The sequence below is a fragment of the Fonsecaea multimorphosa genome (genome assembly GCF_000836435.1).
Source record: "Fonsecaea multimorphosa CBS 102226 unplaced genomic scaffold supercont1.15, whole genome shotgun sequence".
NCBI classification, from domain to species: domain Eukaryota; kingdom Fungi; phylum Ascomycota; class Eurotiomycetes; order Chaetothyriales; family Herpotrichiellaceae; genus Fonsecaea; species Fonsecaea multimorphosa.
In genome coordinates this window covers 272,114-285,865 of record NW_015971649.1, presented here as the reverse complement: position 1 = coordinate 285,865, position 13,752 = coordinate 272,114, and the positions used below count along the sequence as shown (strand labels likewise).

Below are 13,752 nucleotides of genomic sequence, written 5' to 3'. Positions count from 1 at the left end.
CAAGCCGAGGTTGATAATAATTATTTGCGAAAGCAAAAAGGCCAAGAATAGTTCTCCGTTGAAGGGGGTATTTCCGAAATACTAGCTTTTTCAGGCATGGCGCAGAGAAATTGGGGTTTTGGCGAGGAAGGGAGCCCAGACTATTCGCTACTTCGAATGTCCACCAGAAATGTACCGAAAATAGCGCGAGATTGTTGTTCTATTCCGTGAACTGCTTTATACAGGATTCGCTCAGCTACTACCTAAGGACCGACACATTGTCAGTCCTGGAGGGTTACCGAATGGGTCGATTCGCCCAAAAGTCGACAATGTCATTGCTGATCCCATTCACGCCAGTAGCTCTCCTTAGGTGGCTCCTCTCATCCTAAGCGAACCTTCCTCCACAACCTCATACACTCGAGCATATCCGATCCCACCTTGCCCATGACCGCATTGTTCGAACTCATGGCCTCTGCCACGACCGCGACCAGGGCGACGGCAAAGCAAAACGCCACTTTATCCTTTCCCCTCTCCAGCAGCCGGAACTGTTGTTTCTTCATCCCTCCAGCGGTTGACCAGGCCATCCATTCGTCCAGGATCCCGATGATCCTCATGGCTTCGCCTTGTTCTTGTTCTTCTTCCACTTTGACTTCTTCGCTTTGGTATTTAGGAGGAGAATCCTGCAAATCCACCACCATTAGATAGCAAACTGCCTCGGCTAGATCATTCACAGTCCATTCCCTTCCGACTTCTCCCCTCTCTATCAACCACGTCAGGCATGCCTCGCTGACGCGCTTGATGTCCATCCTCGGACTCGCGATCGCGTCAACGATCCTCCTTTCTTCCCTCTCCTTTTTCGCGTCAAGCGCGGCCATCATGTCACTGTGCCGCTGCTGTCTCTCATTTGCCTCCCTGTTCATCTTGTGGATCTTAGCTTGTTCAGGTGGCATGGTGGCCTCCAGTCTCTCGGCAGCGAGTCGAGCTTGAAACCATTGATGGTGTTTCTGCGCCAGATGCATGCCGTCGTTATGGTCGTCCTTCTCAGATGACCACTGTGGTGCGTCGTTTTCCGAGAGCAGGCCGAGGAGGACCATCACACCGCATGGGATCGTTTCTTTGCGCACAAACGTCTTGATCTCTGTGGGAGTCTCGAACGCCCAGAGACCGCCGCCGGTGGAATTTTTGTGTGCAAGTAAAGCCGATGCCGCACAAGTAAACCACAACCCTGCTGAGGATTGCTCGTATCTTCGGAACGGTGCGCAGACGAAGCCCGTTTCGAGGTTGTTATGTTCCCAGAGGAGCCTTTGTACGCGGTTATCTTCGGTGTGAAACCGGAAGCTGGTGCTGTCCATGCTGTGTTTGTTTGCCGACTTCAAATTCTCGATCCGCGCAGGTAGGTCTTTGTCATTCTCTTTGCGTTTCTCACTAGCTTCGAGCGGCGCAGGCTGCGTCAGACGTCCCCAACCGGGGGGTAAGCTTTCTGCGCCTCTCATGTCTCTGGCGGAGCTCGTTTCGTCTTGGGTCCATCGTACTGTGAGACTCAATATCCCGTCACTCTCGTCAGGCATGCTTGTTCGCAGCACCCAGTCTACGCCCCTTCCTCTCTTCTTAGTGACCTCGTCTCCCTCCACTCCATCATCCTCGGGTTTCTTGAGCAACACCGTCCCACTCGGCGTCCACAACCCGCCACTCCTCAATTTCTCCCAGCCCATGCCTTCAGGCACGGCACCCCAATCCAACAAAAACACCACCAGCTCCTCGAAGCTCACCTCCGCAGGCGGCTCCCTCAGTTCGTCCTCGTATTGGATCCTGTACAATTTTTTACCGACAATGAGTTTTTTCCAGTGGAAGCCCCGCCAGCTGCCACCTCGCAAAAAGCCACGCACGCGCCCCTCTTCGATCATGGAAAGAGTGCTTTCTGCGCGATCCAGTGTGAGGAGATGGTGATGTTCTTCTGAGGCATCTCTCCCCTCGGACGAGGTTTTCCAGTAATCCTCATTTCCACGCTCAAGAGGGGCAATAGTGTAGCGAGGTAATTCGACTTCAATCAGGCTGGTCATGGGGGAGCTGCGGATGGTGAAGCCATCGTGCGGGCGGGTCGTGCTCACAGGTCTGTGGCCGTGGTGGACGAGGGCGGCACGAATCCGGCGCTGGGTGAGGATGGCGAGCATAAATGTGTACAGGATGGGTAGGACACCCAGGACGGCGAGTGGGACGCCGATGTAGGTTATGACGTCCGATGCGTTGGCCATGGTATGCTCTTCCAACGAATGTGTCCCAGTCTGTCAAGGAGCCTCGCTCGGCAAAAGTCAAGGAGGTCGCCCTTCGCCTCTCACAGAATATGCTGAGAGGAGCAAGCCAGGCTGCATGGCAAAGTCATGCTCCGGAAGATGGCCGATGCTGGAGTGAGGGCTCATGTTTTAAGACTGTCAAGTCGGGCGCAGTGAACTGCGCAGTCTAATGGTGCAGAAGAGCTAGGCTATGATGAAATTGACTGTGTTGGGGGGCCAGAAGTAGAGAAAAGGGGGAAACCAGGGGATGATTGTTGTTTCAGCCTTGCGAGCCTTGCGAGCCTCGTCTCCGCCACTTCTTTCGCTTCGTTCGAGCGCCATGACCAATGAAAGTCTGCCATTACACATAAAATGTCTTATCAGTCCTTCATAGAAGAGAGTACCTCCCAATCATTCCAATGAATCTCGAGAAGGACAATATAGGGGTATGATGCCGTCACGTGATGCGATTCCCCGGCCGCGTCAGCCTTATCGAGACTGATAAGCATCAAAGATACAAGGTTTGGAGTAGATACAGAATGATACCTGGGTATATATATATAGCTCTCCTATACACCTGTTGCGGCAACATGATGGAAGTATAACCAATCTCTGAGCAGCTCACAAGAGGAGGTGGCATTCTCTCAGGTGTGACTATGGCTCTGTCCCGGGTACAAGCCCGCATGCCGACATGGCTCAGCATATGCTTCACTCTCCTCGTCCTGCATCTAGGGGTAACCGCTCAACAAACACCTCTCACATCCACGATCTATGCGCACCACCCGAACTTTGACTTCACATCCACTGCGCCCCATATCTTTTCCTCCCTTCGCTATCTACTGGAACAATGGCCTAACACGTACATCCCCAACGGCCACTCGATCGTGCCGTGCTCGATCCCGGCCTTCACGAACCTCTACCACGGGCGACGAGACGAAAAGCTGCCGCAGAGCCCGGAGTGGTTCGCGTTCGACGCCGAAATGTCCTACGGCATCATGGGCTCCAGCCGCAACTCGCACCTGCTGACGTACCAGAACGTCAGGCCCGTGCAGGCTCTCTATTTCGACGGCATGTCCGCCGCGCTGATGGGCTCGGGGCCCTTGGATTCGCAGATGGTGTTTCTGTGCGGCAACACCACTTGCTCCTCTGGGGGGGAAGGGTGGCGCGGACTCTTTGACGAGTATGCGCGGGCCACGGCGCTGTGTGATTGGGTAAGGAGGAACGAGCTGGGAGGGCTGGGTTGGGGTATTGAGGGCGTCGTGCGTATGAATGCCGGGTTTGAGATGATTTGGTGCAACTTCACTAGCCCGTCCTTGAGGCTGGTCAGCCATGTCAATGTGTCGGCGCCGTTATTGCCGGAAGGGTTCGCGGACGATGGATCGGAGGATGAAGAGATGCCAATGGAGGAAGGACGATTCACGGGTCTCATGCTCCCTGAGATGCTGGCCACGCGAACACGAACCAGCCATGCTACGCCGAACTCAAGCAGCGGTCCACCCTCGGAAATCCCAACAGGAGGTCCAGACATGCCTCTCCCACCCAACTGGCGGAGCAAAGCCGAGCGAGAACCCTTTCTGCAGTCCCAGAGCTTCGAATGGTACCGCAGTGCAACCTGGCATCGGGGCAGTTCAGGCTCATCATCTACAGGTCGACCCGAAGGGCGGGTCAAGCCAAACTTCTGTGGATTTCTCAGCTACTATGACTCCATGCTCAAGGAATTCTCTTCCGCCTTCGCTGAAGAGGAGAGGACCCGTCTGAACCTCACAGCAGACGGAAGCTGGAAAGGCCCAGCCAGACGCGGCGGGAACCACAGCCTCGCGTTGAAGGAGCTCTCAACCCGGCGCCGCTCACATAATCTCTCCCAGATCACGAATTACGAAGCGGCCATGATGAGCGACGCTGTCCTCCACTCGCTCCGCGCGCTCAACCACTCCTCCTCGTCCTGTACAGGCATCGATTGGGCTCAAAAGGCAGTCGACATAACCTCCCGTTTCTCTCAACCCCTGACCCAAGTCCTCCAGGTCCTTACATCCCCGCCGTCCAACACGACCAACACGACACTCGTAAGGGAGTACATCGGCTCCCTCCGCTCGAAATCCCACGCCATGCTCATGCCCTACTTGACCTACCCGCTGACTGCCTCCTCCCTCCCAGCCATCCACGCCCGCTGTACGACAAGCCAGACATCCGCCCTCCGCGACCTCCGTGCTGCCCTGCTCCCAACAGAGCAATCCCTCGTCAACATCTTCGAGACCGTTCTCTCAGCCATATGCAACACAACCCTCTCTCTAGCCTTCTCCGTCGAACAAACCTGGCAAACATACTACCAGCACGCCAATAGCTCCGCCCCGATTCCCACCCTCCCCCAATCAGTCCTGCATACCCTGGTCACACAGCACAGTGCCTCGATCTCCCTGCTGCGCGCCTGGCTCGGCTGGTTTCCCGATGAAATGCAATGTGACCGCGTCTGCGCCGTCGACGAGTTCTGCTTCATCCCCATCTGGCCGCTGTTGTTCCTTGAGCCTCGAGGCCAACCTGGCGGTGGTCGAACGCCGCCACACCACCGACCTCCTCCTGGACGGGGCAGAGGGCCACCACCCCGGCGAGGACCACCGCGTGGCCGCAATCCTTGGGGAGATTTGGAAAGTGAATTATGGCAGCCTCGGTGTTTAAAGGTTCTGGATTAGATTGGAAGGATCGGTTTCGACGTTTGATGACCCATGATGAGGAGATCTGTTTCGATACTGTGCACAAATCCAAAGGGGGCCGGAGGTCAGAATCTTGAGGACGATAGTAAATACTTGAATGCGATGTTGGGTCGATTAGCTTCTGCGACAAGCTTGTCTTTATTATCCTTCTTCTTTGAGCCCAGCAAGATGTTTAGAATAGCGGAAAGAGAGGTAGGTCCCACCGCTTCTTCTACGCCCAGACCAGGCCTTATACTTCCCATCCCTGCTCGTTGCAATTTTTGGCCCCTGCCCAAAATTGCCGCCGCATAGAGGGCCCCTGGTGCAGCAAGGAGACTAGAGTCTGAGTCGGCACGAACGAGGCTGAGTGAAAAAGGGGGTACCACAATGCGAAAAGACCAACGTGAGATGGAGTCTCCCAGTTGCTTCAGCTTCAGGCGGTTTCTTCAATTTTCTTCAATGAACATTATTGCTTTTTCTTCTGACTGCGGCTTTGGTAAGCTTTTCGTGGCCAACGTTGAGTTTCCAATCCTTTGTAGTTCGGGACACAATAACGTGCTGCAAATGGCCAGTCTGAGCCAAGACGGCGAGCTGAAGCAATCATTCGTTGTTAGTTGCAAACAATGACTGCTCAACTAGAAAAATATCTGCGGAAAACAAGAGGCCAACAGAATAGCGTTCATGAGTATATGTATATTGTTGTATACCCAGACTTCTCGAGCATGCCAGTCTCCCGGATGCAGCTTACCTTCCAACTGTGCGTGTCTTGACTCCTGCCGTAGCACGCATTGATTGCCGTCAAATATACATCGAAAAAAGCCCGGGATTACCGGTGGCTTTAACCCTTTGCGATGGCATTCGAATTGGTTGCGATGGAGGCGTTACGGCGTGGTAGAAGGTGAATTTTTTCCGCCTCTTCCAGTCTCCGCTGCAATGCACCCGAAGACATATTCACTCTGACCGTCAATCACATGGCAGTTGTGGTATTCTGTCTTCACAGTTGACCCGTTCTCACAGCAACCGTTTCGCGCGCCTGATGGTGACTTTTGGAGGCAGCGTCCGAATGCACCACGCATGGATGCACTCGTAGGCAGTCGGTCGCGTCCATTTTTGGAATACTTATTTCGTCTCCCGGTCATCCCACTCCTCCTTCTCTCCTGGCTTTCCACCAACAACCCCCGGATCCAATATCGTTCTCAGACCAAGGAAACATTCTTCCATTCTTAAAACATCCATTCATCAACAACATCTCCTGCTTCAGATTTGTTGCGCCTCATCAAGAATCCCACCTTTCCACCTCAGCACTTACCAGCAATAGATCAACATCTGTATCAGACGTCAAGATGGTCTTCGGAACTTTCTTCACGATGCTCAACAACGCCGCCTACAAGGTAAGCTGCAACATAGGTGCTTTCCAGACCCACTGACCGGTATCCAGACCCAAACCCTTGGTACCAAACCTCAAAAAGGCTCGTCTTATCATGCACAGCCTGAAGTACCAACCACACGGCGCTTCCTCTTCCAAGATAGAGCCTTTCGTCCCTGCGAAAGGGTAAACATCCTTACCAAAGAAGTCTTCTGTCCATACTCTTCCGTTGTGGCAGCAGTGTTGGGGGAGAAGTTCCGCAACGCTTCACCTCCTTCCAAGACAACTGAAGAGAAGCATTCGCTGTTCGCAAGGACAGTCAATGATGTGTGTGGTTTCATAAAGTCAGCCAGGCCCTGCCGGATATTGGAGGGCACATCATTACATCTCATCCCAATGCAACCGAGATTGGTGTCTCCATCAGAAGCTTTGGACCATGGTAAGTCCAACCACTTACCTCTCTTGGAATAGAGTCTGATTATGTCCAGTGATGTCACAGTGCTTTGCCTCCGGATCAGCCCATCTGGATCTTGCAATGGCCCCAGAAGAAGTGGGAAATACCCCAAGTCCCACAAAGCCTGCCTGCAAGGTGCAACGGCTTGAAGAAGAGTTGCGCCGCCTTGAGTCTCTGGCTCAAGGTTTTAGATTGCAGCTGCTCGAGAGGGAAGAAGAGGCTGACAACCTCAAAGCGGAACTTCGTCATCTGAACAATGAGCGCGACATGTTCGAAGCAGATGCGGATGATTCTGCCAAGAGGTTGAGCAAAGCCATGCAGGACTTGGCCCAAAAAGACCACTTCATTGCTCAGGAGCGGACAAAGGCCTCTTCTTATGCAAGGAAACTGCAGCAATTGCAACAAGAATTGGCCAACAGTCAGTTGGTTGGAAATACCAGCCAGGTCGACAGCCTGCTCCGGCAACAATTGATCGCGGTGACAAGCCAGCTTCAAAATCTGCAGCATTCGGCCCAGGAGCTGAAGCAGCAGGTCTCCCAGGCAACCCAGCAAAAGAATGATGCAAATGCCCGTGTTGTCCAAGTGGAAGAGTACAACAGAACTTTGCTCCAGGACTTTGCAAATAAGCATGCTCAGGATCCTCGGGAGATCGAAGATCCCACCATCTGCAAGCCGAACGAACTGAGAGACCTTCGTCAGGCTTTTGAGATATCGCAGCGAACATGTGCCGAACTCGCTGCAGACAAAAAACAGATGTTCGAAGCTGCCGAGGAACAGAAGGCACGAGAGTCCCAACTTCGACGGGACAACAACATGCTCCAGAGCAAATGTGGGAGACTTTCTGCGAACTTCGAGATCTGGCAAGGGAAGGTTGAAAACTTCACGAGGATGCTCCCTGATCTTGTTAGAGTTAGGGCAGGCTTGTCAACTGAAGATATTCCAGGCCTGGATGATGAGCTCGTCGAGTTTGCGTCTCACATGGATGAGACAAAGGAAACCTTGAAGGCCGCGGCGCTCGATATATCAGACCGCGAGTCGAAAATGGAGATCCTGAAGGACAAGCAGCAGAAGGAAGTCGCTCGCCTTGAAGAGCGCATGGCCAAGTTGCAAGAGAGCGAAATTCGCCTTGATGCAACAAATTACACCCTCCAGTCGCAGCTGAAGGGTGCGGAAAATCAGTTAGAAGCAGCGAAGGCAGAGCTCGCCGAGACCCAGCGCCATGCTGCTGAATGGAGAGCCCAATGCGAGACGCAAGCCTTTGGGCCCATGTCGGAAGTTGTTCGTCGGCAGATCCGATCAGAGGTTGACCGGCTCCATGACCAAATTGAAGCTCTTCAAAAGCACAATCTGGAGCTCAGCGTCGGCCGGGAGCAAGCCGAGTCGAACTTAGGTCATTGCAGGTGGTGGGCTGCAAACAAAATGGCCGGTATCCGAGAGCTTGGATACCTTCGTGATTGGTATCAGGCACAGGTTGAGGCTCTGCGTGAGCGATTTCAGGCGGAATTGTTGGCCGAGCCTCTGGACATCCCGTACAAGCCAGACTTTTGGGATCTACCAGAGGAAGACAAGACGCAAATGCTCCAGCTGGAGAACCAGGTCATTGAAGGTCTGACCGGGTACGACTTGGAGCTGGCCAAGGATCCTCGGCCTAGGAATCTGCAGGTGGTAGATGTGTGGTCGGGTCTGGTTAAAGAGTACCAGGCAGAAATGGCGGCGGCGGCGGTGCAGGGCCAAGCTCGGGCAGCAACAGCTAGCCCACTCGTGCTGCCACCGGCAGCTTCTGGCAAGGGAAAGGAGCGAGAAGGGTCACCTGGGATGGGCACATCGGTGACCGCGAGGCCTCAATTCAGCCGAGGAGAGTCCATCTTCTTCTGAGCTGTGTGTGTCCAGATGGCGGGGACATTGTTCGAAGGATGCCATGGCCCTAGATAGCTTCCAGCCAAAGAGCGACATGCTTCAGTTGTTAGCACCTGACCTGGTATGTTTGTTTCTACAACAAGAGTAAGAATGAGTTGATCTGAATGTGAATAGCGCACGGTGCAGAGACCCAAATGGCCATGGCACGTGACATGCCGCAGCTGACATAATACATGTCACGTGAACTGCAGTTGCAGCGAAAAAGCCCCTTCAGTGCCAGAGCCCGTCGACTGCGGAGAGAATCACGATGGGAACATTTGATGCACTGCTGTCTCTCTCGGTGATGAAAAATGAGTATTGTTCTACTGACGATACTGGGTGCAAAATTTGGCAGGATGCATTTCGTCACCCCGCCGCAGAATTTTTGCTTGGGCTAGATAAATTTTTACAGTGCTGGCGATTGGTCGAATGGGGTCTCCCACCTGCGCCGCCTGCGCTGAAATCTTTGCCCAGTCCAATCGACCTCGTCCACCAATCTTTCCCTGCTCCATCTCCACAGAACTACGTCTTTTGTTGCGAAGAAAGAATTTTGTGCAAACGACCTTGCAGAGAACTAAGACTTGCCTTTGAAAGGCTCTGATACTTCTGTCTCTACTTGCCTGCACGAGAATCGCCATCGCGTTCATGTGCTTCCCCAGCATCTTCACCTCTCAAGTAAGTCATATTCTACCCTTGAAGTCGTCCCCGCCAGCCCACTGATAAGCACCTCGTTTCCTTGTGTCACTGCAATACCAACGTCATTTGCAATCTCATGCTAATATATCGACTTTAGGATTACATTAGTGGTAACTACTGACCTCCCTTTTGGACTTCTTGACTCCTCTAACACCGATGGTAGATCATTTGTGGAAGGCCCAGGCAAACTAGCGGTCAGGAAGAAGGAAAAACACACGAGTCACAATATTTCAAGATGTTTTCGAGGGCTTTGAAACAGTCAACCCTTGTGCCCAAAGCGGCCAACATTTACTCGAGCGCCTCTGCTCTGCGAGCTCGGTCCCTGGCCACTGTGGCAGACAATACTCCTCGACAGCAACACCTGCCCGTCCACAAGCAGTTCAAAAGCACCCAACCTTCTCGAGAAAGGGCGACTTTCACCATCCGAAATGGCCCTATCTTCGATGGAATATCCTTTGGTGCGCGGAGCAATGTTTCAGGAGAAGCTGTGTTCACCACCTCTCTTGTCGGATACCCAGAGTCCCTCACCGACCCCTCCTACCGCGGCCAGATCTTGGTCTTCACCCAGCCTTTGATCGGCAATTACGGTGTTCCATCCAGTGTCCGTGATGAGCACGGCCTTCTGAAATATTTTGAGAGCCCAAACATTCAAGCCGTGGGAGTGGTGGTTGCGGATGTGGCGGAGAGGTATTCTCACTGGACTGCTGTGGAGAGTCTAAGTGAATGGTGCGCGAGGGAAGGTGTTCCAGCCATCAGTGGTGTCGACACCCGAGCCATTGTGACATACCTGCGGGAGCAAGGTTCTAGTCTGGCAAGAATCACCATTGGAGAGGAATATGACCAAGACCAGGACGAGGCTTTCATTGATCCTGAGCAGATCAACCTTGTCCGAAAAGTCAGCACCAAGGCTCCTTTCCATGTCAGCGCTCCGTCTCCAAACGCCCACGTCGCAGTGATCGATTGTGGAGTCAAGGAGAATATCCTTCGCAGTCTCGTCAGCCGCGGTGCCAGTGCCACTGTCTTCCCGTTCGACTATCCCATCCACAAGGTTGCCCACCACTTCGATGGTGTCTTCATCTCCAACGGTCCTGGTGACCCGACCCACTGCCAAGATACCGTCTACCACCTCCGAAAGTTGATGGAGACGTCTCAAGTCCCTATCATGGGCATCTGTTTGGGTCACCAGCTGCTCGCTTTGGCTGCCGGAGCCAGAACCATCAAGCTCAAGTATGGCAACCGAGCACATAACATCCCAGCCCTGGACCTTACGACCGGGAAATGTCACATTACCAGCCAGAACCATGGATATGCCGTTGATGCAGCAACCTTGCCAAAGGGCTGGAAGCCTTACTTCCTCAACCTAAACGACAACTCTAACGAAGGTAAGCCACCATTGCCCTGCTGACCAAGCGAGAATCCCCAAATTACTTACAATGTGTGATTTACAGGTCTGATCCACGAATCCCGTCCCATTTTCTCCACGCAGTTCCATCCGGAAGCCAAGGGTGGCCCGCAAGACTCGTCGTACTTGTTCGACATGTACCTGGACAATGTACAGAAGTACAGGGAGAGCCAGGCGGCGTCTCAGCCTTACCGGGATAGCAAGCCGAGTCCATTGCTGGTCGATCTCCTGGCGAAGGAGAGAGTGGGCGTTGATTTGACCCAAGGCATCCAGAACATGATGGCCTCAACCACGCAGGAACCTGAGCGCGTGTACGCGGCTGGTGCAGCATAATGAATCCAATTCGACTGGAACACAAAGTGTATGTGGCGTATTATCTTGGGATTGAACGATTGAGTACTTTTTTTTGAGGAAGCAAGTTTTACAAATCGACAATTTGAATTATTGTACCCCCGGAGTGTCAAGTGACCTTCAAAACTACCTCGTTCACCGTACTCCTTCGCTGCACCTCCGTCCTGATTTCCATCCCACATCCAAAATGCATCAATGCCACATTACAAGGTAAGGAAGCATCAAGGGAGCATGCCGTTCGAACTCTTGTGCCCAACGCCACTGCAGGTGACCAGTCCTCTTCCCCAACTCTCATATCCCAGCTCACATGTCTCCAAAATCCAGACCGACCTCCACACCTCGCCTCCTCATACGAATTCATCAGGCGAAGATGAACCCTCAGACAACTGCCTGACCGAGTCAGAGTCGTAAGGGGGCTCGATAAAGGGCCGTTCGTTAGACCTCTTCCTCCTGATCTTGGGCAGCCTGTAGAAGCCAAACCCAAAGGTGTTGCCGCCGGTGCCGTAGCCGCGGGTGACCTGGGAGGCGTCGAGCATGTTCTTGATCCAGGCCAGGTAGTCGACGTTGTCCTCGAGGGCTTTGCTGGCGAGGCCTAGCGGAAATAGCCAGAACAGGGCCGAGTCGCGACTGTTTTTGGAGGCGAGGAGCTGGAACTCGAACGCGCGGCAGATCTCGATGGCGGGTTCGACTAGCGAGTCGACGTCGCCGGGCAGGAAGAGGGCGGAGGAGGAGGCGGACTGCGAGGAGGAGGAGCAGGGGAGGCGCACGGACGGCGGGGATTCCCCCTCGGGCGGCTTCAAGGTCCACAGCAGGCCCAACAAAAACAGCAAGATGGCGTTGTACAGAGACAACTCCGCGGCCTTGGTGAAGGATGAGAAGACCAAAACCTTCCGGACCGGCCGCGGCTGGCTGCTCAGTAGGGTTCGGTCGGCCGGCAGCGTCTCCGGGTCCACCTCCCACGCGACAGTCGGGTTCATTTCTTCCCACTGCCACCGCCAGTTATGGGCTTTGGCGATCTGGTACTCAATCCGCTGGATGAGTTCGAGCCGGAACTGCTCCGAAGGCGCCTGTTCAAGCTGCGCCTGGTCTTGCAGGAACCCAGGGACGTGCACCAGGATGTCGACGAGCCGGTTCTGCGGGTTTTTGTTGTATTCGCCGCACGTGGCCCATGGTTCGCTCAGCCACTCTGGCTGCTCCAGAAAGGTTCTGGTCCTGGTGATCAGTGAGATTGTGACCTGCAGCAGCCCGAAACGTCAGTGCACCCATAGTGGATGGTTTCTCGTGACTTTGTCCATCAGCTTACCAGCGTCGCCCGACATGACTCGAAAGCAAACCTCAACGGACCCGTCGCGAACCTCTCTGGCCCACATATCTGGATGAGTTTCAACAGGCCTTGGATGTGGAAGGCAGAGGCCTGAGGATCTGGGGTGCTGGACTGTTTTTATGTGTTTGGTAAGCATGCAGAGGCACCCTGGCAAGCGAGGGTTGCAGCTAACTTACGGAGTGCATGAGAAGGATCATGATAGGTACGATCAGATTCTCACTACCCGGCGCCCCCACATTCGACAGTCGAGTTGATAGGGCTCGGACTGTCTTGTCGTAATGGACGGCGCCGGTTACTTCTATCTCGGCTTGCCGATGGTGCCTCCCGAAAATGCTGAGCGAGAACGCCCGGCACGCCTCCAGCGACAGGGCGTCAAGCTTTCCCTCGGCAGCCATCTGGAGCCACGGCGAGCCATAGCTGCTCCACACGAAATTGTCAAAGAGATAGGAGAACTGGATATTGTCTCGGAATGCCACGAAGCTCAGCTCCTGGGGTATGGAACTGGAGCTTGGCGGACTGTTATTGGACCTGAGTACAAGATTCTCGGGGAAATCTCCAGTCGTCGTCAGGGGCACGTCTTTGCTGGTCTTTGTCGATGGCGACACCGCAGGTTCTGTCTGGTCTGCAAAGGTGTGGAAACGCATCTCCAACTTCCTCTCATACCCAGCGCATGAGTACCCGGCCTTTTCGCATCGCTTACAGGACGGACGAGCTTCATCTAAGACGCCACGAGTGTCAGCCATTGGTCTAGAAAGGACGTGATCAAAACGGCTATACATACCACACTTGACCCTCCTTTTCAAACAAGTATGACAGCCTTTACTGCGTCCAGGAACGCCAACCATTTTGATGAAGAAAAGTCGACTATCTGCACCTCGTCCATTGATGCCCCAAATGGGAGGTCTAGACTTTATATCAACCCTGGTGAATAAGGAATCCCTTTGCGAGGGTTTGTGGGTTTCTTTCATGGCCACTGGACATGCTCATACCCATTCCAGCTGGCTCCTTTGGGCTCCACATGGCCAAGACTGTAGACATATCGATGTAAAGACGATCATTCGTGGGCTCGGGGAACAGGCTCTCAGCCCCAAATGGCAGGTCTAGTGCCTAAACAGATGGTGTCGAGGCTTTTGGAATTGCAGGCCGGGGATCCCTTTTTTCGATCGACTGTATCGAGGAGCTTAACCTGAAGCAGAATTTGCACTAGCAGCCTGCATACCCGATCAGGCGCGAGCTTGTGAGCGTTGGGGCGTTGTGGCTGACTTCGAGGGACAGGGGGCCAGGGGGAACCTAGCACCTGTCCTTGCTTACCTACTGCGTCTGTGAT

At 53.8% G+C, this 13,752-nt stretch overlaps 5 protein-coding genes across 5 annotated transcripts; 3 read left to right on the top strand and 2 right to left on the bottom strand.

Annotated features, from left to right (window-relative positions):
• Positions 1-359: 359 nt before the first annotated feature.
• On the bottom strand, positions 360-2,231 carry Z520_07465 (uncharacterized protein; the record flags this gene model as incomplete). Its single annotated transcript, XM_016777963.1, has 1 exon — positions 360-2,231. One exon carries the CDS (start codon positions 2,229-2,231, stop codon positions 360-362), a length of 1,872 nt encoding a protein of 623 aa, XP_016630869.1.
• A 701-nt stretch (positions 2,232-2,932) lies between these two features.
• Z520_07464 (uncharacterized protein) lies at positions 2,933-4,936 on the top strand (the record flags this gene model as incomplete). The annotated part of the gene is made up of 1 exon (XM_016777962.1): positions 2,933-4,936. The coding sequence occupies one exon, from the start codon at positions 2,933-2,935 to the stop codon at positions 4,934-4,936; it is 2,004 nt and encodes a 667-aa protein (XP_016630868.1).
• Positions 4,937-6,279: 1,343 nt separating this feature from the next.
• Z520_07463 (uncharacterized protein) lies at positions 6,280-8,631 on the top strand (the record flags this gene model as incomplete). The annotated part of the gene is made up of 3 exons (XM_016777961.1): positions 6,280-6,327; positions 6,375-6,741; positions 6,791-8,631. 3 exons carry the CDS (start codon positions 6,280-6,282, stop codon positions 8,629-8,631), a joined length of 2,256 nt encoding a protein of 751 aa, XP_016630867.1.
• Positions 8,632-9,583: 952 nt separating this feature from the next.
• On the top strand, positions 9,584-11,083 carry Z520_07462 (carbamoyl-phosphate synthase arginine-specific small chain; the record flags this gene model as incomplete). The annotated part of the gene is made up of 2 exons (XM_016777960.1): positions 9,584-10,730; positions 10,797-11,083. 2 exons carry the CDS (start codon positions 9,584-9,586, stop codon positions 11,081-11,083), a joined length of 1,434 nt encoding a protein of 477 aa, XP_016630866.1.
• Positions 11,084-11,448: 365 nt separating this feature from the next.
• On the bottom strand, positions 11,449-13,168 carry Z520_07461 (uncharacterized protein; the record flags this gene model as incomplete). The annotated part of the gene is made up of 3 exons (XM_016777959.1): positions 11,449-12,336; positions 12,405-12,536; positions 12,602-13,168. The coding sequence occupies 3 exons, from the start codon at positions 13,166-13,168 to the stop codon at positions 11,449-11,451; spliced, it is 1,587 nt and encodes a 528-aa protein (XP_016630865.1).
• Between the last annotated feature and the right edge of the window lie 584 nt (positions 13,169-13,752).